Raw genomic sequence first — 25,474 nt, 5'->3', positions numbered from 1 at the left:
ACCCACTGCATAACTACTGCTGCACTGTTATGCTATGGTGCTTTTTGGTTTTTTTTCTCAAATTATAAACCATCTCTTTTATGATCTTTTATATTATCTATTGCGCGCATCACAAAACTTCAAAGCACTCATCTTCACAAACATGTAGTACTGGGGGTAGGTATTTTTTCCATTTCAAGGACACAGTTTTATGATTCTTATCTGGATTTTGTAACTTAAAATTCTATATCATCATCAACTATAGGATTTCCACTGCTGGACCGATTTTGCTTTATAATTTTAACTGAAAGGGGTTTGATAGGTCCAATTTATTTCGGCATTTTGATGAAATATTATTTAGCTAGAAACCCGTCAGATGTCGTCATCGTTACTAACTTTAAGAGCCTATATTATTCGATCGTGACCCCATTAGTGAGTACTTTTGGAAATGCTGATCTAGGCTATATATTACGTAATAACAAAAGCAGTTATACAAAGTTATTCAGAGTTCGATGGCTAGCTAAACAATTTGTAGTATTCACGCGAGCGAAGTGAGGGAGTGTACTTTGAACAATTTGACTTGTGTAAAGTTTTCACATTTAATTCTATTGTGCGATTTGGGACTGCCGCAAACTAATTACAGTTTGTGTTATTATTACATACATTACATAATTTACTGTGATTATAATAATATAGGTAATAGGATTTTAATAAAATTTGTAGCCGACTTAATTTTTAGTAATGTTATATAAATAAGATAGGAGCGTCTGTAGGTGATTTGATAAATGCTCACTATAATTATGATTACTTAAACCAAATTCTAATATGAAATTTCGTCGCCAAATTTGCACCGTCGGAGGGTATTCCATAAGATATATATATCAACTTACCCTTGTGGTATGTCGTACATGCCACAAAGAAAATCAAATAAAATCATCGTTCGTAATTGTAAATTTCGTTTTTTGAATTCGGTTCATAATAATGATTATACTGTTCGTAGGAAGCCTATGTATACAGTCTGTTCAAATAAAATATCATCCCAGGCCTTATATAGTCAGCATCCTAGTCGTGGAGTCTGATTGATTTTCGTGGGATTATCATGGTAAGGCCGTCTTTGAGGGACACTATGTTCAACAAATGTGGGATCCTGTAGTATTTTTGTTAATTTTATTTATTATTATAACAAATAAAATTAACAAAAATTAAGCTAAAATGTATAATAGTTATTGTTGATGTGCAAATTGGCAACCAAAGTAACAAAACTTATTTTCTTTTTAAGGATTCAACATTATAGAATGTAGAATATACATAATAAAACGTCAGTTTCAGAATCGCAATCGCGTGTAAAGCACGAAACCGGAAGGAACGTCTTGGCTCTAAGTAGGGGGCTCGCGGTCTAAAGGGAAAACCTTGTGATGCGAATGCGATCAAGGTCGTTTTTGCACGCTACATTATTTTTGTGACTACTTGTTGCTTTGTATTTTATCAGGATCATGGGATAGGATGACTTATTGATGACTACATAAATAACACTGCGTGATAAAAGTAAGTACCGCGTGGTCAAGGCAGATAAAAATACAGCTGTCACCAATGACTATCGTAATAGGTGACTGAAGAAGTATAACGGTGAACGGGCAGCACCGTCCTCTGTGCTACTACTATCCGGGATCACCTATCCGTATCCCCAGCGTGGTGATTATAGACAAACAATCCCGTTGGGAGAGATCTTTAGTGCAGCAGTTGATTGGCTTGGATGGCTATTGATGATAAGGGTAAGTAATCGCGCTGTGCCCCAGTCACGAGTTACATACCTGGGGCTCTCGGCACACATATTCGTCGTCATCGGACAGCGCGTCCATATTCGCGGCGCGTGCGGGAAGGGGTCGCGCGCGCAAGGCGGCGCGCTAACGCGGGCGCGCGGCGCACGTGCTCCGTGGCGCTGGGGTGTTTTGCGGCACAGCGCCGCTCAGCCAGAGTCTGCCGCGGCACTGACGGACCGGGAGGATCGATTCTCTGCCCCCGCCGCCCCGCACGCACCCGCCCTCTACGAGCCCACGTGGTTGCCCTCCCCTCGTTATTGTAAACTGACGTGCCAACCTTTTTCCGATCATATCTCTAGCCTTCTGCTTTTGTGTGGAAGATAAGAGAACTATACATTCGAATTAATATTGTCACAATCGATTTTGCGTCATCGATAAGCTAGGTTTTTGAAACTGCCGCTTATATGCTTTAAACGTCTCAACTGCGACGGCGCGAAGCGGCATGCAACAGATGTCGTCTAGGCGGGAAAATGTGGCATCTGACGTAACGCGCAGTCAGCAACGTCGCGGACTGACGATAATACCGTCCGAAAATAGAGTTACGACTATAGACAGTGCGTAAAATCTGGGAATATCGTCAGCGATGCGCTACGTCAGAGGGTTACTCCAGTACAGCTGTTTTGTGGAGACACGTCATTCGCAAAGTACAGATATTAGGAGTACGGTTCAGCGATTCTAGAAATGCATGCATTGTGGCGTACCTGCTTGATGAGTGGGAGTAGCGTATTCTCGATGGAGCGCGTTTTAATTTGAGAGAATTGGATACCGACATCGGGCAGGCCGGCGGCCGCCATGGTTGGCGCGGGCGCGACTGCGCGGGCGCTGGGAAGCCATTGGCCGCCCTCGTCACGTGGCCCAAGCGCCGCGCCGCTATCCTCAGGCCACCCGCCGTAAGCGTAACATTGCGTGCTTACGAGTACTCTTGCGGGAATATAAAACTAGTACTTGTTTATGTGTTTTATTTTGTTTTGATTGCGAACGTCAATTAAATAAGCGAACGTGTGCATGAAAACTTTTAAATCGTACCACCTTTTAGCTTTTGTTCCATGATTTAGCCAATTTACATGTTTTTTGATACTTTTCATACTTGGAGAACATAAATAAAACAATAAGCTGAAATTTGTTTATTTATTTAACTTTTAACGAAAACGTATATTATGAGTAAACTTAATAATAATCATTGGCACATTATCACACAAATTGTCAATGATTTATGTTTCTTTTTTTTTGAATGAAAGTTAATAAAAATGATTAAAATCGTTAAATACTTTTAAATTTTATTATTCGAATTACAATAATATTAAATCGATTGCATAAGCAATTGGTAATTGATAATCGAAAATAGTCATTTATATCAGACTAAATAAATAAAGTTCCCAACTAGCCCGAAGAGTTGAAGAAGAGTAATTTATACATTAAGAGTTGCTTAGTGACTACAGCGCGCACAGGCAATGCTGTACAGTAAATGTGCTATACAGCTTTGATAGAGTGTTTACTCTTTCAGCCACCCCTTCGAGCTAGTAGGGTTATAATTTTTTTGTGATTCCTAAAATACAAAATGACTCATGTCCTTAGTATAATTTTATTATTTTTACCACGCGTTAGAACTTATTAAAGTTGTTAATATTATTTATTATATTGATTATAAATTATCATAGGACTTTGGTTATCGCTTATATACACAACAAGTAGATTAATGCTTGAAATCTATAACATATAAACATAATGAATTGGTAAACAATTCAGTAACTTAAGGTTATATTGAAATAAATTTTATAACACAACTGATTGAAATTGAGTGGTGCTCGAATAGAATTGGTCTAGTTTAGCGACTTATTTTGTATAAAATTCATGAATTTAACAGAGTACAAAAAGAGATGCAAAGTTCAAGAACTGCTATCGTTTTCCAGATTTCAATAATTTCAAGTAGGTCGCTGTAGAAAACACTTTGGCCTTCAGATAGACAAGAATCTTCATCAATCTTATCTTCATTGCTATAATCAACGAATTGCTTCCTTAATTATAGTAAACACCCATACTAATTTGTGGACGACGTTTATTATAAAGAGCTTTAGAACTATTGCTGTCTTGCGAGCTGTCAGACGTCCACGGACTTTGGTTTGAGGAATTGCGTACTTTTCTCTTGCGAAGACTTTCTGTGGGCCCTAAGGTTGGACGCAGTAACTGCTTGAATCGGAAAGGCCCGTCGGTGTAGTCATCATCGGAGCTGAAGACGGGTGTGGCAAGAATTTCTGGTGAATTCCGTAGAATCTTGCGAAGATCCGATTCGGGGTCGTACGCTGGATTGTAGACAGGTCGCAGTGGAGTTTCATTTTTTTGTGTTTGCTTCACTAGTTGTATTATTTTGTTACTGAAATGAGATAAAATAATAATTAGTACAGTATTTATTACGGGAGGTCAATTTAAGAAAAGTCAGAGGTCCAGTATTTAAGGTCGCAATTGGTATTCAAAAATATTATGTTAAAAAACATGAATAACATTTAATGAGGATGGACGGTGGAAGGCGGAAGAGGACCGCGAGCATTTTGCGGCGGTATACTGTCTTGTTTCATAGGAATACTTATTTTAATATTCAAAAAAACTCGCTTTCATAGATAACCAGTTTCTCTAAAATCAAACTCTTATTTTAATAGACCCATAAGATCTGTTTGTTGTCTGCCTGCTTGGTACTTTTATTATTAGAATGGCTACATTTTTAAATCATCATAATGTATGTTTCAGATTTGTAGGTCACTGGTGGTGAATTTGTGCAAAATCCAGAATTTAACTTTTTTTTTTGGATAAGTAGCTAATTTAACATTTTTTTTGGATAAGTAACTAGTAAAATAATAAAGTACCTAAGTTCTTTCAACATTTATTGTTTTACGATAGTGTTTAAAATTCACTGTATTAAAGAAATAAATAATTAAAGAGTATCTAATTGAAAGCATGTAAAACATCTTCTATATATTAGTGCTTAGAAAATATTTTTTTTTATGGACTGATAAAATAATGAAGTGTGTAATTTTTATTCAAAGTTGTAGCAAATGCAAAAACATATCGAAATGGCACATATTATGGTATTTTATGAGGAGGTCCGAAGTCTAGGTACTACGATGGCTACTCATGAGCGAATACAGCAAAAGGTGAATTTATTTAAAAGCCATACCCTTGTTGTTGTTGTCCACTTCGTAAAGCATGCGAGATTATTCGAAAAACTATTAATAATTCAAGGCCAATATGTCATGACGTTATTTTCTATATCATACCTGACTAGGCCACTACATTGCCTACTGCAAGGTAGGTTTTGCCAATTTTTGTTTGATTGAAGAGGCTTCTCGTCACTGTAACCCTTATCGTGAGGGTTTTGTTGATGTCTGAAATGTTTGACAAAACATATATTAAGCGTGTCTTAAAAGCTTTTTGTTTTGTAATGTTTATAATTAAAATAGAGAAAGTTTTTTACTGAGAGTGTTTTTCATTTAAATGGTACAGGATAGTGTCTGGCGCAAATTATAGTCCTGTTCACTGCGATGACCAAGTCTTTTGTTTATCCTTTGCTCCTAGTTCTCGGTAACTCTTTATGCGAAATGAAATAGCATTCTATGTCAACACATAATATTGGGAAGAAGCTGGACAAGGAAGCTTATTATTTATTTATTTATCTACCCTCCTGACATACGCTCTGAATTGTAACTCAATCTAAATAGACATATCTAATCTGTTTCTATTTGTTTTATTATAACTATAATTTATGTTTTTATAAACTCGTTATAAATGTATACTCGTTTAACGTTTACACAAATAAATGTTTATTAGTGGAATTTTTTTTTTCTCTCTATTACAAATTATCCAATTCGCATAATTCACACTAAATTTAAAATTCAACTAAAAATGCGTTACTTGCAGTGATATATGCTGTGAGCTTTACCTTTGCATAGCAATATCCTTCATTTGAAAAATTTGATCCCATGGCATTGTATCACATTCGTAGAACTCTGGCGATGGGCTGGTTATATCCATAGGAAAGCATGATTTGAATACAGTAGTATTGAGTTATCTTTACCATACATAGATACACATGGCAACATAAGGTATATTGTATTATATTTATAAAAAGCAATTTTGCTTTACCTTGAAAGTCTGCTGGCATCTTCTTCAACTTTCGATGGTTGGCCTCTTATAATGGCAGGAACAATGCTAAACCCTGGTGGAGGTTGGTATTCCTCTGGTGGTTTCTTGATATCTTTAACCCGAACTCCTGGTTTATTGCGCCTCAAATTCTTGTGCACTTCTTGATTTTTCATGTGAAGCTGAAAAATTATAAATAAAGATGAGCAAAATGTTATTAAATTCAAAGCAGATATAAGAAATTCAAAGAAAGGAAAACTTCTAAAAAATACGATTCAAAAGGGGTTTTATTAACGTCTTAACGTCTAATTTTAACGTCTGTTTAAGAAATTGAAAGAGATCATTGTTAACGAACATTCTTAAAAATACAAGGTTACTTCTATCTTACATTTCTAAAGCATTTGTAACATTGCAGCATAGTAGGAACATTGCATTGTCAAAGAGCAACGGAACGAACTATTATGAAATTCAGAAGAATAAAATTTGGCTTTTTCTCATCATTAAAATAAACGATGCCCCTGCTTGTAAAATAACTGAAAGTGGACAGTCTATGTCGCTGGATATTCGATAGACACTCAGGGTAACGAATGACCATTCACCAAACGCAACAGGTACCAAGTACTAGAGGTATTCAACATTTTTAGTTGGATGACGACATAAGGAATAGGCCGAATCAAAAGATCAAAATACAGACAACACTGGATGTCTTTTGAAGGAGCTTTGCACCAAAAGCTGTTTATGGTGGATTCAAAAGAATTCAGAAATATAATAGATTAAGGTGATGGATGTTACCTGGTCAGCAAACGTCTGCAGCTGTGCCGCTCGTTCCTGCACGGAATGCTGCTGCATCAGTTGCTGTTGAGATGGAGGCGCTGGCGCGGAGTGCTGTGGCGGTGGGGGTGCAACGCGATTCTTGAGTTTACGCCGTGCTGTATGTATAAATATTGAACAGATGAATAGTTATTTATGCAACTGTTGTATAATATGGGGTATTGAAACTAGAGTATGTGATAATAGTATCACATGAGTACAAGACCTTATTTACTTCCATAATAGCTTCTAAAATATTCTGAATAGTTAGCTTACTGTCACCATTAAAACAGCCAGTCCTAGTAACTTATATATCCATTACTGAGTATATACAAATAAACTAAGTATTCATGAACGAACTATATATTGTAGTAGTAATTACATATTCTATAGTGCAATTATTCTTATATCTTCCTAATCCCGATGTACTGAGCGGAATATTTACATTTACCAGTTCACAATTTTAATTTTTCATGGACTAAGAAAACATAGTTATGAATATAAAAATATATTCTAAATATCCAGCGGTGTGCTACTCAATTTGCGTATGAAATAACACGAATTACAAATTGTCGTGGATGTAATAGTAAAGTTTAATAAAAAATATTCTTTAAATGTGTGAGAAATAAAAAATTGGTCGCTTTTTATTAAACTTTACATTGTAGATTAATAACTCTGCCTTTTAACAGAATTAATATGAGCTAGTGCTGCCACAACAGTGAGCTTATAAATAAGTAACATATTAAATCAATAGTAGCATAGTAAATAAATGTTCGTACTCAGAGAAAGAACAATTTAATTGCATTCCATTCGTTTCAGAGTCATATTCCCAAAATCTTAAAAACGAACTCTATAAATTTGAATAGTTATAGATAATACTTGTCAAACTTGATTACAAATGAATAAAAAAAATTCAAATGATATATTTTTACGTAGACAGAGAAGTAAATAGACAAATGGATAGCATCCGTCGCATTCACATAAGTAAGAGAACAACTTATGTATACGTCTTGTAAATAAACGAGATAATGCGATAGGGTTTTTTCATGGATTAGCAAAGCACTTTGCGAAACAAGTTTGACAGTTAGCCATCGTTTTATAAGTAAGAGATACTTTTATTAGTTAGAAATTCAAGATAAACGGATTGTGAGCACAAAAATACAGACCTAACTAATTTGACTAACGAATTTCTGCGAAAACATGGTTCGGTGCAGTGTTTTAGGATGTAAAAGTGATAGTAAACGAAAATTTACGGATTTGTCGTTCCACTCGTAAGTACAATACTTTTGATTTGCTAAAAGTATAAATAATTATCGTTTATTATATTTCTATAATATACAACACAATTTGCAATAGAAAATAGATCGTTTATAAGGTTTTATGCTAATTTTAATCATACATAACCTAAAGTATAATAGAGTGCAGTGTTGCCTACATTTAACATGAAAATTGCCCAAACTGCGCAGTTTAATTTATTAAAATTATAGAATTTCAAGTTTTTTGTGTCAATAATCATAAATTTAATTCCATGGATGTATGATACGATGTTGATGTATTAGAGAAAAAATGTATTTGGTGGAACTGTAAGAAAAAAACTTGTTGACTCCAACGTTGTAAAGTCTAAAGCCAATTTTTTTTATACTCCTAAGATAGTCTTTGACCATTTTCATGTACAGAAAAGTTAACTTAAAACTATACTATGCGGAGAAACGAATTTCCCAACTATTATTAAAAATTATGTTTAAAATATTTTGTTCCAGTTTTTCTACAGTCCATAATTTATTGTTGCTATGGGATGTATCCAAAGGTCGCACATATTGGACACCCAAAAAGAGTTCAAAGATTTGCAGCAAACACTTTCATAAAAATATGGTCATTAAAAAGAACAAGCTAACGGTTCTGTATCCTAACGCTGTTCCAACACTGGTCAGTGAATAATTTAGCTTTTGAGTTTTCATTGTATGGAGATATGCTGGATAATATAATTATGACACTTTTTGTTTATTAGCCTACTACAAAATCATCTTTAGTTTGTATATATATATAGATTTATAATGTGAATGACAAATTTGCCTGGAAGCTAGCCGCTCCGCTTTCATCTTCCAACTAATCACGAGCCAGAAGCCTTTCTCATAAAAAAACTGCAAAATTGATTCACAGACCAACGTACTAATGTTATTCCATAAATGTTCCCTTTTTTAAATTAAATTAATTACGGACATTAAAAATTCAGTACCTTTAGGATATGTTTCTAAGTGCAGCTGCTTCTAATGAAACAAACGCCTACATTTTGCTACACTGATAGTTTAGTATGTAGGTAGGCATAAGTATCTACGCTAGTGCATTAGGAAAATTCCTGTAAAACTAGTCGTAAGTTGGAAATAAATAAATAAATTTTGTATGGAACAAATACCAACAAACTATAAGTGTGGCAGAAGACCTGAAATCTGGGACCTTAGAATCGGGGTAAAAAAAAATGTATGGCAACACTTCTCAAATATGCTCTGTCTCACAAGCGGCACGCCAACCATTCGTCTATTTACTTCTCTGTCTACGTATTTTTATACAAAATTTTTTTAATCAAATTTTGAAATGGTTACAAGTTGAAATTAGATATCAAAAGAAATAAATATAAGTAAACTTACTCATAGTTATTTCTTTTGATACCAAATTCAAACTGTTACTTTTACAACTGAATAGTCTCATCGTGAAAAATTACGAAAAAATACGCTCTTATTTCGGATTATGGTTTGTAAAACGAAAAAAAGAATTATGTTCGTGTCGATTGATGCACGGTTTTTTAAACAAACTTAGTTATTGGGTTTGGTGATTTAGAATGATTTTTGATCAAGTCAATATAATCTAAGGTACGGAATACTGAGTGCCCATTGAGTAAAAATTTATAATTTATATTCCACACCAAACACGTTTCGCTCCTACTTAACAATTTTTCATCGTAAACTCAACATCTCCTGCGGATGCTCCGGTGTCGGAGCAAAACGTGCGTTTCGCAATTAAGCTTAGTTTTCATAAAGAATTACTTACGGCTTTGACTTACTGGAGCTGCTTTTTCAGAACTTTCATTTTCTTTATTGCTCGAATTTGTACATATACTATCACTATCATCCGTATTCATTCGTCTTAATACTTTAGCCATCATAACATTATTTTTAATTGGAACACCTGTAAATATTGCATATTACATTGATTACGAATATTATAAAATATTCTTTTAATTATAGTAAGAAAAATATGATTATAGATTTTCGCAGTACCTGCTCTTTGTTGCTTCCTTTGGTTTTCTTGTTCAATTTGACCTTTTTGAAATTCCCGTGCCAACTGCTTTTGTCTTTCCTGAAGTTTTTTTCTCGTTAGCCAGCCTCGCACATGTCGTTGTAACGTAAGAACCGATATTGCCATCTGTGCCTTCAATCTCAGGAAATTTCGCCGAGCTAGCCAAGCTCGTACACAAGCTTGCATTAATATAACTTTTCTTATCTACATAAATACATTTAAAATAAATTAATAGACGTAAAAGTATTACTACAATTACAACACCGTTGTTCGTAACTTGGAACTGAACTTGTTATGTTTAGTTTATTATTAAATTCATTGCAAATCAAGTATTTCAGAACAATATACGAGTAGTATTGCGCTTCTTACCTGTTCTTCGTAAATTCTTGCAAGTACTTCAACATGGTAATATTTCAAGAATACTTTAGATTTGCCAAGTGCCCATCCGTCCATTTTCAACCGGAGTAATAGAAGTCGACAGGAGTCACGATTAGGCTTTACTTCTTCCTCGTAACCAAACGCTAAGAATCCATATCTATGAAAAGAATATTATATTCAATTTGGTAAGAGTAGTAGTACTCGGAGCGGCACATTCTGAGGTGTTAAATATCGGTTGATTTATTGAACGCATAATGTATGAAAGCGCGTTAGAACCTTAAAGTGAAATAATATAGCATCCGTACCTTTTTATAAACTCATCATAAGCAAGTCGATGAGAAAATCCATTCTGCCTTATTCGTATTGTTTCCAATACTCCCGTATATCTTAGCTGTTTCAGTATTTTCGTTGAATCAAAATGTTTTGGTGATCGAGAGTCGTTTGGTTTCAGACATCTTACAAATTGTGGCGTACCACTAACCATCTTTTGAAGCAATTCCATTAAAGAGTAACGAAAATATGTCGAAACAGTTTGTTGTGCTCGTGATTGAGACGCAAGACCTCGGCTATTAAATCGATCCTGTTGTAAAAGATATATGAATAGTAGTAAAATATTAATTTGCAATTATAATTTTAACCATATTTAAAAAAGATTTTACCCGAATGTCGTTAGAAACTGGACTTTCCAATGTCCTCGAATCTATATCTCCTTGTAAAGCTGAGAATAAATTGCCAGTCTTCGTCATAGGACATTGGAATAAAAATCTGATCGTATCGTATTGACTCTGTCTCATAAGTTGGATTACTTCCGGAGGTAAGAAATTGCGATTTTTTTCCAAGAAGCCTTCAGCTTGATAAACAACTCGACCAGCAAAATGATGAATAGCAAAACAAACTGCATCCGATTTCGGACGTACATAATATTTGCTTTTGATATTTCTGTGGAACTTTTCTGTAAAAGAAATATAACTCATGACACCAATGAATTTAACATTTCAATGTTCAATTTTAACAAAAATATGTTTTTACCAATGAGACTTCTATCCGAAGAACGTGGGAATCGGCTTTCCTCATCAAGTAGGGCTAATAAGCCCATGGGTCTAGATAGAAGCATATCCAAAACCGGTCTGTTGTCTGAAAATTCTACAAGATCAACTGGCACACCTTCAGCCATATACTCTTGTTGTTCCCATGTGAAAATATGTTGATTAAAGTAGTATTGAATCTGCTCATTTGCGATGTTTATGCAAAGTTGTTCAAATGAATTTCTAGTGAAGTTTTCGAATCCGAAGATATCAAGAATTCCAATCGATAGCTGGTCGCTGCAAAAAGGTACAGTTTATGAAAACTTTAAGTTTTTACCATTATATACCTTTACTTGTCTTTTTAAACTACTAACCTATGGGGTCTATTCTGACTTAAAAGTGCATTTATTCTCTCAACAATTCTATCAAACGATCTTGCGTATATCCCTCTGGCAGTAGCGTCTCTCGCTACAGCAGCTTCTGTGGGTGAGCTATAACGTGCTATAGTTTCACCTTTTGTAACGACACTGCTGCTTGTAAGACATTCGCGAAGATCATTAGTCTCCACACCCAATAAACAAGAGGCTGTAATCATAAATTGTTTTGTTTGTCAATTTTATTTTAATCACATCTAGTTATCAAGTTACCATTTATTCATTGTTTGAAACTTTTTGTTTGAAAACTCTGTTTACTTTATTTACCTCGATGTAATGGTGCTGTGTCAATTATAGTAGCTCTGTTATCAGCATTATATTCACCGGCAGTTTCGGCAAATTCGATGTCTCCAAGATGCAAGATAGCAGCTAGCATTCTGTATATAATTTGAACCTCATCGTCATTAAATCCCACAACCTGAAATGAATATTAAAATACTCGATTTTAACTTTGATAATATATATTATCTAGCATTATCTATATTTATAAATGATGATTTACCTTAAAAGCTTGATTAAGTTGACGCCATCGATGAACATTGTGTTCACGATGAGTTACTGAAAGGGGTTGTAGATAACGATGTCTAGATTTCAACTGTTCATCAAGATAAAATTTCCTCCAACGACCTTCGCTTTCTAGCCCATCATAAAGATAATAGAAGACATGAAAATTACTCTCACCTCTGTAAAAAATATTCATATCAAAAATGAAATTGTTTAAATTAATTTATTTTCATTTATTATTCAAGTACTACTTACAATGCCTGATGGACTACTCTTGACTGTTCTAAAAGATAAACCGATATTCGCGCGCCTGAAATTTTTCCCACTCTCATTATCGATAAATCCAAATATTTTCCGAAACGAGAACTATTTGCATTTATTCCTGTACGTGCATTTCCGAATGATTCCATTATTGGATTTACTTGTAGTATTTTATCTTCTAAATTTCCATACTGTGTCTAAACAGAATAGCAAATTTTAGTTTTAAGTTTTTCAGTTGATAAATGTAATTAAATGAAATTCTGTATACGCACTTTCGATAAAAATGCTAGTTGCTTCAAAAGGAGGTTAGCAGATTCAGTTTTCCCGGCTCCACTTTCACCCGATATAACAATAGCTTGATTTTGTTTTTGGTGCAACAATGCTTGATGCGCTGCGTCTGCTACTGCATAAATATGTGGAGGATTGTCTGAGCGACAGCGACCTTGGTATAGTTGTTGAGTCTGTCAAAAAAAGAGAAAGTGGTATTAAAAACTGCAATTATTAATGTAAAAAGTCTTTTCAGGGTAGGGTTGTTTATTTTAAAATGAAAACTCACTTTAGTAGTGTATATTCCTATGTCCGTAAAAGGATTGACTGCAACAAGTATATCTCCAATATAGGTGTATATTTGATTTTTAGTGTATCTTTTCTGTAATTGGTCGACAATAGCTTCTTCTGTTAAAGTTTCAAGAGTAGCTAAATCATCAGTATACATTTTTTCTGGCTTTGCTTTTCGATGAGATTTCAGTTTCCCTCTTTTTGTAGTAGCTTCTGGTGCACGGGAAGTTCGACCATCTGCTCTTTGTCTCTTTATTTCTGCGTGAAGCTCTTTACGAATCTAAAATATAAAATTGCAATCAAATAAAATTCAAGTGTTTGTGTTTGGGTTCAAAATAGTCTCTCTTTTAGCTCTTATGGATGAATGACAGCAAAACGCAAACATTAATTCAAAAAAATTTCGACTGCTTTTAAGTCCAAAAATTTACAAATACGATTATATAAATCTCATGTTTGTTTATAAGTTTGGGTTATCCCAATTTACAAAATCTTTCTAAATTTGGCAAAACTTTGGCAGTTAGTCGCTGTTCTTACAGTTTATATCCTTAATGTCCATAAATACAAATATCCGAAATTAGAGTGCTAGTTCTTAAAACATAAAAGAACACACGCATAATACAGTTTGCTTGAGATAATTAAAATTAAATAAGAAAATGCACGTGGATGAATATTTAATATAATCATAGTCATCATCATTATCCAGCCCACTGAAGGACACGATTCCCTCCTCTCAGAAGAGTTCAGGCCATAGTCCACCATGCTGGCCCAGTGCGGGTTGTTGGATTTCACACGCCCCTGATTACATTATGGAGAACTGTCAGGCATGTAGGTTTCCTCACGATGTTTCCTTCGCCTTTAAAGCAAGTGATCTTAATATATTCGTATTGTGTTTAATATATCTTTGTTTGTTTGTTTGTTTTTAAAATATCTTTATTAAATAAATAATAGTATTACAGTTCATATCCTAGTGACTAGCCTTGGTTGAACAAATCAATAATATACTACTAACAGTTTAGCAGGTTACAACACCTTTTTAAAACTTAACAGCATATAAACTAAACATTTTTAACTACTTATTGAGCCACATAACAGATGATAATAACTTGTTTTACGTAGAACTTAGTACAGACGTACGTTTATTAATAAAAATTAAATGCATTTAACTTTTAAAGATATTAATCCTATATTTTTATATTAAACGAGGGTAGCACTCGGAACTAAGGAACAATATATCTTTAGATACATTCATATAGATTATAATTATATATGTAGTTCTTATAATTACCTTATCCTCAAAATTATTTACAGCTAGGAGTAAAGGATGCTCTAATAGTTCTCGGGCGAATGGTCGTTGGTTCATATCTTTCACCAAACATTCCGAAATAAAATCCGATAATTGTGAAGAAAAAACTTCAGGATGTGATAAAGTTGGTGGTGGATTGCGAGGAATTTGAAACAAGGCTCGCATTGGATGTAAACCAGATAGTGGTGGTTCTCCTTCTGCTAATTCTATGGCTGTGATACCGACAGACCAAACATCACATCTGCAATCATAGGATTGATCTAATTGTTGCTCACATGCTATCACCTAAAACAAAAGATTTAAATTTGTATTCGTTTCATGACTCCAAGAAAATGTTATAAAAGAAAAATTTCATACAAGTTTTATACCTCAGGTGCCATCCAGTACGGAGTACCCACAGACGTATTTCTTCTTGCAACTGTTGCAGCTAAGTGGGATGACACGCCAAAATCCACAAGTTTTACTTCAGCTTGTTCAGTCAATAATATATTATGTCCTTTAACATCTCGATGCATACATCGATGAGCGTGAAGATATGTCAAGGCACGCACTGTACCACGAAGGACATAAGCAAGCTGTGGCTCTGTTAAACTGCTTCCGCGAGCTCGCATTCCTGCACTCAAATCAGTCACTGAACCACCTGTGCAAAGCTGGAAGGTAAATAAGCTGTGTTGTATAATAAGGTTGATGAGATAATTATCCATATTAGTCATGATCACATAGATCACGAGATTAGCTGTAATCAAAAAAAATTGTATGGTAAAAATACAAGGCTGGAGAAGCCTCTTAAAATTATAGTAAAGTTGTTTCGTTCTTCAAAAATTGGATTGAAATCTATCCATATAAAGCCATTTCCCACCTTACTCGGTATAAAAAATAAACAGTCAATACTATTACCATTTTAAAATATGACAAATGCTTACCTCCATAACAAACCATATTTGATCATCTTCAGATGATAATCCTCGCTTCAAGAATAATCCAAAGAATTCGGGGATATTTGTATGGCTGGATAAATCCCTGAATACGAGAAACTCTTCTTCTATTTCTTCTATATTCTCAGCAATGTTTTCTAAAATCTGTAAACATGAAATATTACTCAATTATCATTTTTAATAAATCAATCAAAGACTTACGATTATTCAGGGCGTCATAAAGCAATGTTCATTCTATGATTTATGATATTACGTATGACATGATGTTGCGCTTTAAAATTATTTGGTCGTGACTACAATGTTTATCCTAACATGCATTATAAACATTAGGACTGCTATCTACTCATATAAACATTGACATAAAGGCTGCATTCATCATGGTGCAAATGGCACTGTGACCTTGACATCAATATAAACTTTTGAGATAATATCTACGCAATCCATTACAAGCTAAACGCTAACAATAGCTTCTATAAAATAGAACTCTTTGTGAGCTTCGTGAAGTGACTCACCTTTATTATTCGTGAAATATACTACTATTTCAATCAGATATTTAGATACTTACCTTTTCTTGTTAATTTAGAACGATAAATTAATATACCTAGAGTTCATGTTTATTTAAGTCAAAATAAAATTACATTGCAAAATCTTTAAATATCAAAGGTATAATTTATTTGTACTAAGTTTATTGAAAAAAACAAATATTCAATAGATTCGAAATAATAATTATTATTACACAATTTTGATACGAAAATAACATTTTTTTAGATTATTAAACACAAATGGCACAATCATAATATTCTGGTGAACGTGTTCCATAGCCAAATGGTTAATTCAATGATGAACGTTTTTTTTATCACGTTAAACAAGATTCATTGTACCGTGTTATCACAGTAAAGAAGAAATACAGCACTTCTTTATGATCTCGTGGTAAAAGCTGTCATCGTCTAGACAGCGTCCCGACCGTGTATAAAATCTTTCTTGCACTGCCTGTATGACTGCATCAGACCTCAATATGACTACCTTATACTCTATGTTATTACCGCTTACTCTAACGTGTTTATTTGCCATTCTGTACCTACCTGTGTGAATCATCTACTTGGATCTTCAATCGGACCCAAGTTACAGTGGTCAAGTGGAAGCCGCAGCGTGTGAAATCATTAACTTGGTCATTTATATAGGTGTAATTACAATAACATGTAGGTACAAACGGGTAGAATCAAAATTATTGGAAGACAATAGCATAAAACTTCTATAATCCGCGATAACTAGCAAACAGCGGGTTCTTTTTCTATAAATAAATATTGTATGCCATGTATAATGCCTGATTTATGCTAAGGTGGATGAGACGTGAGTTTACATGGAAAATTACAATCAAAATCTACAAAAATACACTCTCTATGCACGTTTCGCTCGGGCACGGGGCACCAGAACAATGAAACGTTGTCTTTACAAGGCATACTTAGTTGTAATTAAAACAACTTTTCCATACTATGTATTAATTTAAACACCATTACAGACTAACCTCTGTCTAGTTGTCGCAGATTTTAGCGAATAATATTATACGGACTCCCGCAAAGTAACGCATTTTCTCCAGAATCTAAGTGTGTCTAATGGCCTACATGGCACAGGTCCTCTCTGTCATATTAGAAGAGTTAAGAGCATAGACCAACCACTCTGCTTTGTTGTAGTTTAGTGGGCTGTTCCTAATAAAATAAGGATTATTTTTTACCTTAACAGCAACTCGTCGCCCAGTCTTCTTGTCTTTAGCACAGTACACTTCACCGTATGTGCCTTCACCAATCAGCTCCTGTAGCGTAAACCGATCCTGTGGATCCGCAGCACGATCCAGCTCCACGTGCTGGGAAAGTCCACGGTACGCCATGTCGCTGCGCATTGTTTAATGCTTCACATTGGTTACATCTGGAAAGAAAAACGTAATTTTAATATAAGCTAGTTTAAATTGTTTTTAAACGGTTTTTTTGAAATATAAAGCTGTTGGTAAACCAAATAAAGAAAAAAAAATAAAAAAAAAACAATTTCGAAGTGTTACCCTAGTCCCTTAGTGAAGTTGCTTATCTTTAAAGGTAAATTACACTTTTTTAAGTGAAGGTACAGGTGACAAGTGATTAGTTTTTATTATTCGTTGTTCTTAGGATTAGTTAAGTGTCAAATGTAAATAACACGGAACCAGCGCGTGTCCCTTTCAAAGCTTTTGAACAGTAAATAAAAAAATGGTCGTTTCTCTCCGCCACAGGATCAATTTTGCTAAGATAGCTGATTAAATCAATATCATCCCACAGCTGGGAACAGGCAACATTTCCATTTCTAATTTGCAATGTCTGCTACAAAGTTAACGAGATGACTAATATTAATACCTATTATACAATCGTCTGTTCATAACATTTAAATTGACGTATACATATTTTTGTTTTTCCTTATTCATGACACACTTATTAAATGCAAGCTATATAAGCAAGCAAAATATTATATATGTACGTTATGCCATTACTATTATCAATATAAAATATTGCATTATTACGAAAAAGCACATGCGGATGTTCCTAGTGGGTACCTTACAGTCAGACCATTTATTACTAGCTGATGCTCCAAAACTCCATTTGCGTGGTATTTATGATTACCATTTCATATAACCTTTTGAAAATAAACATACGGGACACTACCCTATCATTGAAGTAGCGTCTAATCTTTCCACTGAGAAGGTTTGCAACCAGCAATTAGGGCATAGAAAGAAAAAATAATATTTCATCCCATTTCACCCACTTGTTTGTTGTAGGAAAACCTACATTTATCTTGAAGAAATAAGGTAATGTTTACACAAAGGCATTTTAACGACAGCTTTAGCGGTACAAGCTTTGCGTTGTTTGACAGTCAGTCATTCAGAAACAGTTTTAAAAGATAAAGACTAGGTGGGGACTGGAAACCTTACTATCATAATAAACGTTGCATAGCTGGTACATCAGAAAATTACATGTTTTTTCTCTATCTATGATCAGGAATTTTACAATCGAAAGACGGAGACAAAACATTGCATAGTTATTCAACTGCTCTACAACGTTTATTAGTAAGGGGGTATAAGTGCATAAGTATAATTTTTTGTGTACAACCCACTTACAAATAGATCACTCTGCATCTACATCTTTACCTGTGGAATTATACATATTGAGATGTTTAAAAACCCTCATTAGCATGTGATTCCGTTCCACGTCCGACTGCAATAAATAGTGAATGTTTGCTTTTTACCCATTGGCTTAAATTAAGTCCTATTTACATTGTAAATCTTTGACTTGGTCAAAGTTGCATACATGGAAATAATAACGAAGGGCCCATTGCCTGATAGATTTTCAAAATAGTATTAAATATATAAGTACTATTTTAACTAGATCACGTGACTATTTTGCGGTTCGAGTTAAATATACGTGTCAAACTTGTAACATAACGTACCATTCATTCTACTTTGATAAAAAGAAATATAATATTGAATGGTAATAGATGTCTGCTATACAATAATCATGTAGCCAAGTTAAGATTAATCAGCTTAAATTGCTGACCTAAATATTACTGCACATGTATTGGATGCAGTCTAAGATTGAGGGAGATTTAAATACAGCTCTACAAAACATTAAGAATCCTTTTAAATGTATGTATATAAAGGTAAGTATTTGGTTTGGTTATAAAAGTTAAAACTGTATATGTCATTGAATAGTAGTCATCACCATCAGCCAAGGGCCACTACTGGGCAGAAGTCTCTGTTAAACAAGCTATTTATGTATCCTTTTTCGAAAGGAAAGCTATCAAATAAATCTAGAAGCAATTTAATTTGAATCTAGTTTTATTTGTATTTGCATATTAACTGTAGGCTTTATTGAGTCCGCTAACGAAGCATCATAAAATATCCGATCGCATAATATTAAGCTTGCTTTATGTTGCAACGTTGCATGACGGCTTTGGCTCGCGTGCCGTGATGTTAACGTAAACATAAGTGACACCAGACAGTGTTTAGATTCCCGCGACGATGTATGCATAACGGAAGGTAGTACGATTCTCGCTAAAATATATTTTAAACTGTAAGATGCTGAGCATTCCTTAATAAGGTTCGAACACCATGTATTCGTCACAGCGAAAAAAATGTATTTATTCTTGATCATATATTTTCTGACTAAGTAGTTATCAGTTCCCTCGACGGAAAAATGTCTCAAAGTTACCTATTTTGCAGTAAGTTTCCTGAGTAATTCATTAAAATTTCGGGACATAATACTGTATAAATAGGGATAACTGATTTTATTTTGTTTATTAACTTTGCCCGCGTTCTTCTTCCACTTTTATTACGGCTTTTTACAAATCTCGAACCATTGGTTTTCCTGGAATGAAAAGTAGGTAGCCTATATTACTAGACATCCTTTCCACTAACTCTATGACAAAATCAAGTAGAATTGTCACTTAGTTAGGGCGCAAAGGAAAAACAAACAATTAATTTGGGTACTATATTTAGTAATTATTTTAAGTACCCATTATACAGGGTAAATTGTAATTCTTATACGCTCGAGTTCGATATATTTAAATTTATCTTGGCGAAATTATTTTAATACAAGTTACTAAAACGCTTTAATCCGTTTTATTTTAATGTAACCGGTTTAATTACCCTTTTAAATTAGTTTTTTCATGTTTTGTTAATGTACAATAAACTCGTTCATGTAAAGGGGAGAGCGCTGAATACCTAGTTTAGGCATCAGTGGTCAAACCAACTATATTTATTGTCATTTTTAAGGAACATTAAAATTATTATTATTAAAAAAAACTACTTAATTGCAATATTTATGCAAATGTCTCAAATGGCAAATGTGTCAAAATTTATGTAATTCTTCATTTTGTGAGCCATTCTGCATTTGTTGTGGTTTTTTAAAAAGCGTACTAAAACAGTTAGTTTTCCTGACCTAAAAGTAAACGTATCTTAATCCTTTTCCAGGATGCAAAATCGGTTTACCACCTTATAATTATCTAATTATCATCATCGTATGAAACCCAATACCGGCCTAGAGAAGGGGTTAGGTCGCGTAGTCCACCACGCTGGCCCAGTGCGGATTGGTAGACTCCATACGCCTTTGAGAACTTTATGGAGAACTCTCAGGCATGCAGGTTTCCTCACGATGTTTTCCTTCACCGTTAAAGTTGAATGCATTTTGATGACATTAAATAATTATGTTATTGGAACATATCGTATCGAATTTTCACCGCAAAATCTGATATTACGAACACCTCAATTGAGAGCAAGTGAACGTGTGTTCGTACGCCTCATACGACCATACTGAACATTGCATTGGTTAATGGTTACAAATGACGTAATTTATGTACTTGTATTAACAATTTTTACACAAGTGTCATATTGGTGTCACCCCTGTAGATATAAGGCCTTGTGCAAACGTAAAAACCATACAAAACTTAAGGATAGGATTAGTTGCCTTGGTAATTATAACAAAGAATTATAATCCTTATTTTAGGCAAATGACAGTTTGAAAGTAGATAATATTGCTTAAACAGATGGTAATATCCCCCCAGGATTCTGAAAACAACAGTTTAGCAATAGGTTCGGTGCTTGTTTCTCTTAAGTTTTACAATGAATGGTATGTCATATTGTGTCCGACACCGGCAACTAAAAGGTATAAACTCCTACACCTCTTTTAATATTTAGTGAAAAGGCTGGTACTTACTAGTTTTGGACCTGTTAATTTAGTTTAGTTTAGATATTTTTTTACATGCCCATGCATGCATGCTCTAATGCCCGTTTTCACTCAACTCATCGAATGCATAATGATTTAGGCGATATCTATATAAAAAGAAAAGTTTCGACAACTCTTAGGTGATAACTATTGGTGAACGGTTAATGTATGCCTAGGAATCTCCTTAGATTACGCGTGACTTATCTAGGCATTGCCTTGTATCATACATACACAAGTGTCTTTGTCTGCGAAGCGCCTAAGAGTATGTAGGTATGTGAAGTGTCGTAATACTGACATGAATCGCAGTATTTGTATACGCGCTTACTATATCGCTACACATGGCAATATTTGTCTATTATGTTTCAACTGGGTCCGTGAGAATGTTGCAATGCAAACATTATTTGTAGTAATCCATCCAATTGAGGCGTAATCGGAATCATGTTCCGAGTATCATCTATGTCATTAACGTATTATCTGTTTGTTTGTGTTCATAATTCTGAAATCTACTCGCAATAACCGATTCAGACTGAGTTCTAAATGAGACATTGTTAAATTTTAGTGCTAGCTGGGCTGTTATATAAATTGAATCATATAAATCATGAGCGCAAAATTCAAGTTAATGTTTAAATACGGTTTTAACAATTATATGAGGGAAAGATATTTTGAAATCCATTAATTTATGGCCTATAAGTATAAAACTACTGGTAGGTATTAAACAACAGGTAGTATATAATATGAAATAACGTCATTTTAACTAATTAGCGCACAATACAAGACATTAAAATATTTTCATGCGAAAAGACACCTCGACGTACCGACTACCGAGGCGACACTTTCACTACTGTTTTTATCACGAAACTATAACAACACCGACAAATTGGTCAGATTGCTTCTTAACATGACATGCGCCAAGATTTTTTTACTTTCTTTTCTTTACATCACTTGCATTTTAACAGCTTTTTCCGCGACTGCATTTGGAGGGCAATGTTTTCGGTTGTAGGTATTTATGAATTCATATAGGTATCTGCAGCGTGGATGGATTACATCAAACGAGTCGCAGGAACCCGCCGGACTCAAACGGCACCTGACCGTGGTATTTGGAACTCCCTACAAAAGACCTATGTCCAGCAGTGGACGTCCGATGTGGTGATAAGCGTACCTATACTGCAATAAACATGACTACGTTGGGTGAAAGAGTTGAATAAGTGTCCTCAGATTTCTTTTATATTTGAAAGTATGTTAATTTTATAGCGAACCATCGCAAGACGATTGGGAAGGAATCTTAACTCACAACAAAAATCGAAAAGAATACATCGCTTAGCTGAACAATTTTGTAAATAGGATGGTAAATGGTTGCGATATAAATGTAAAAAATAGAGTATTTTGTAGTACAAGTAGAGCTTTTTGTGACAGAGCTCCTCCGGAGAAGTACTACCACATTGTTTATTACTGCCGCTAAGCAGCATCGTTGCAAAGACGTGTTCCTTGCATATCTTGCTGCTCTGCTTATAAGCTATGGCTAGTTACCCTGAGGTGGGCCATATGTTTGGTCCGTTAGTTATAAATATAAAAAAGTGATTTATTTATCCTTCATCTAGGCACGGAAAATGTAAAGACATTGTAGGTATTTAGACAACACAAAATCACTCAACCATGGTGAGCCATCACGTATTTTAACTTTGCTTTTTACTGATCAAACTAATAAAGGTTACTTTTTAGGAACAAATACAACCTGACCTTGTGCCAAGTCAACGGCGAAATGGTAAACGTTAAATTGAACATTAAAATAGGTCAAACAAATCTAAAAACCTTTTAATAAAAAAACATCTATTGTTATGTTATTGTGGAAGCGTGATGTATACATAAAAATCGGATCGACGTTGCTGGAAAAATAGGTCTTTCGGCCCGATGGACAGCCCATCGAATCAGTGAACGTATTGAACCGACGAAGTTTCTTAAACATTTGAAGCTAGAGTAGAGTGTAGAGCTAGAAAGAATTCCTATCGAGGTCTCTAAGATTTTGCGTAACGAAAAGATTTCGTGCGCAGTTGAGATACACCACCACTACAAGTTAGCCCTTGACTGCAACCTCACCTGGTGTTAAGTGATGATGCAGTCTAAATGGTAGCGGGCTAACGGTTACCCCTAATTGGTTTCTACGGCACGTCTTTGTCGGTAACTAGCCACCCGACCAGACCAGAGAAAAAAAAAGAAATTAAAAAAAAAAATTATCATCATTTCTTATTATTTACAGACAAAAAAATTATATATTAGCAATTTCATATCTAATGCATTTATGTTTGAATAATTTTCGTACTAATCGGGTTAGAAAATACCATAAAATGTGTGCCTCTATTAATGTACCCATGAAGCATACCAAAAGAGTTGAAACTATCACCTATTCTCACTATTTAGTTGAATTTAGATTTTTGGTATTTAGATTTTCTAAATTTTTTATATTTAAAAGCCTAATTTGTATTCAACGTGCTTGGCGAAAGAATGTCTTAAAGAAATCTACATAATATATTTAAAGTGTAGGTACCTACGTGTATTTGACTGTGGAATGCTCTTTTCTCGTTGAAAAGAAAATGGACTTCACTGCTTTTATCCCCCGGTATTTTTAAAGTATAAGTTGTAATATAAACCAAACTAAAATCTTCCCTGAGGCTCGAGTCTGCTGCTGCAATAACTGACACTCAGTGGTCAACAAAATGTATTTTTAATTACTATCTATATGGCTTGAAATCAGTTACTTGCTTCTTACAACTTCGCAACCTAGTGAACTGTTTTTTGGTAAGCAAGTCTTATCTTGGGCCACATGTACACTTTCCCATAGATGCAACTGCTGACGTTCAAATTCGAGCCTATCAAAATATATATAATACAACCTTTATAAAACAATGAAATAAAAAAGAAAATATGTATACACTTGCATTTCAGTTACAAAGCAAAACAAAAACTGTATAATAATCGCAGAACGTTACAAGACGGCCACTTTAATTCAATGTTATAAACCTAGGAACTGATTTCGTCAATTCGTGCGTGAACGTTGCGCATTCATTTCCTAGATATTAATGACAACAATAGGTAAACCAATGCATTTTTATGGCCCGGGTTGTTTTACAAATACGACATAATTTACATAGTGTGGTCATATACAAAATTATTAATCAAGCGTATGTTTTTATAAAAATCATTTAGGTATCATGACTATACATTTTATACTACATATATATATATATATATATATACTATATATTAACCTACCTACCCCAGAAAGTTTATCCAACCTCATATTCTTTAGAACGTTATAATTACAGAAAGATAAGTTTTGTTTTCGTTTCAAGAAATGAACGTCAACTCCTGGAAATGGCTTATGTGTAAGAGGAGTCCGATTTATATTGTGGCGTTTATTTGTGACTTTTGTCATTTGTAAATAGAAATATTTGATTTATTCGTTTTATTTTTTAATTTCTACCCAGTGAGAACTCTGCAAACACATTAGTCGTCCGAGCTGTGGGCCCTGTGCATTGCCACTTCAGCTTCGCAACGCGTTTTTGATGGTTACTCAGGTACTTGTAGGGATGCCCATATATATCTAATTTATTTGATCAAGACGATTTTCTGCTAGCTTTAAATCTGTATATAAGCTTCTTATAAACATAAATATCAACGCATTCGTTATAATTAGGCAGGCGGAAAACTTATTAAGATGTGGATTTCAATAGTCTACTGAAGAGATAATGCAAGAGAAATAATTTTAAATATTTATGGCAAAATATTTAGGTGGATTCCAGTATGATCTAAGATGGGCAGATCCGGGTAGATATTGCCCATATCCGTTTTGGAATCGATGGAAAGCAGTGACGAATCGTTTGATCCTTATTCGTCGGTATTTTGCATAGAATGTATAATACATGAGCAATCACGCAACTCTTGGCTAAAGATAGAAAGGAAGTAGGTAAGTGTCCCGCAAAAGGAGCGATGACTGTAATTGTAAGCATTTGCCAATATTCGAAAATAAATTCAAATAAGGTCTTGACTACTGCATTTTGCTAAAGTATAATAAAAAACGTTAAATATATATACTAGCTGTTGCCCGCAACTTCGTCTGCGTTTTATTTTGTTTTTTAATGTGGCATTTGATTTGGGTTTGCTGTTGTCCGCTGAGGGGTTCTGTCCTCTATCTCCAACCACAATTTGGGCAAAATTGAACACATATTATAACATCTATAGCACAAAAACAATTATTTAAATCGGTTATAATTTGTCGGAGTTATGGTGTAAAATCGTCAAACACTTCA

General features: G+C 34.3%; 1 protein-coding gene across 4 annotated transcripts in view; it reads right to left on the bottom strand.

Moving 5' to 3' along the window:
* Nucleotides 1–2,982: 2,982 nt before the first annotated feature.
* The window catches only part of LOC120628721 (myosin-IIIb-like), a 56,097-nt gene continuing 33,605 nt past the window's right edge, over nt 2,983–25,474 (bottom strand). The window contains exons 1-21 of one of the 4 annotated variants that reach the window (XM_039897312.1): nt 17,165–17,329; nt 15,421–15,576; nt 14,866–15,147; nt 14,480–14,782; nt 13,193–13,474; nt 12,909–13,097; nt 12,631–12,833; nt 12,374–12,554; nt 12,139–12,289; nt 11,812–12,022; nt 11,442–11,734; nt 11,072–11,364; nt 10,718–10,992; nt 10,404–10,569; nt 10,016–10,238; nt 9,786–9,923; nt 6,723–6,859; nt 5,934–6,112; nt 5,731–5,808; nt 5,069–5,176; nt 2,983–4,170 (exon numbers count right to left, since the gene is read on the bottom strand). In XM_039897312.1, coding sequence (XP_039753246.1) covers nt 3,816–4,170; nt 5,069–5,176; nt 5,731–5,808; nt 5,934–6,112; nt 6,723–6,859; nt 9,786–9,923; nt 10,016–10,238; nt 10,404–10,569; nt 10,718–10,992; nt 11,072–11,364; nt 11,442–11,734; nt 11,812–12,022; nt 12,139–12,289; nt 12,374–12,554; nt 12,631–12,833; nt 12,909–13,097; nt 13,193–13,474; nt 14,480–14,782; nt 14,866–15,147; nt 15,421–15,576; nt 17,165–17,329 — 4,368 coding nt within the window. In that variant the 3' untranslated portion in view covers nt 2,983–3,815. Of the gene's footprint in view, nt 4,171–4,968; nt 5,177–5,730; nt 5,809–5,933; nt 6,113–6,722; nt 6,860–9,785; nt 9,924–10,015; nt 10,239–10,403; nt 10,570–10,717; nt 10,993–11,071; nt 11,365–11,441; nt 11,735–11,811; nt 12,023–12,138; nt 12,290–12,373; nt 12,555–12,630; nt 12,834–12,908; nt 13,098–13,192; nt 13,475–14,479; nt 14,783–14,865; nt 15,148–15,420; nt 15,577–17,164; nt 17,356–25,474 lie in introns of those variants that run through there. The other 3 variants (XM_039897303.1, XR_005658974.1, XM_039897321.1) reach the window with 3 other exon arrangements.

The sequence above is a fragment of the Pararge aegeria genome, chromosome 2 (genome assembly GCF_905163445.1).
Source record: "Pararge aegeria chromosome 2, ilParAegt1.1, whole genome shotgun sequence".
NCBI lineage: Eukaryota > Metazoa > Arthropoda > Insecta > Lepidoptera > Nymphalidae > Pararge > Pararge aegeria.
This window is presented reverse-complemented; position numbering and strand designations above follow the sequence as displayed.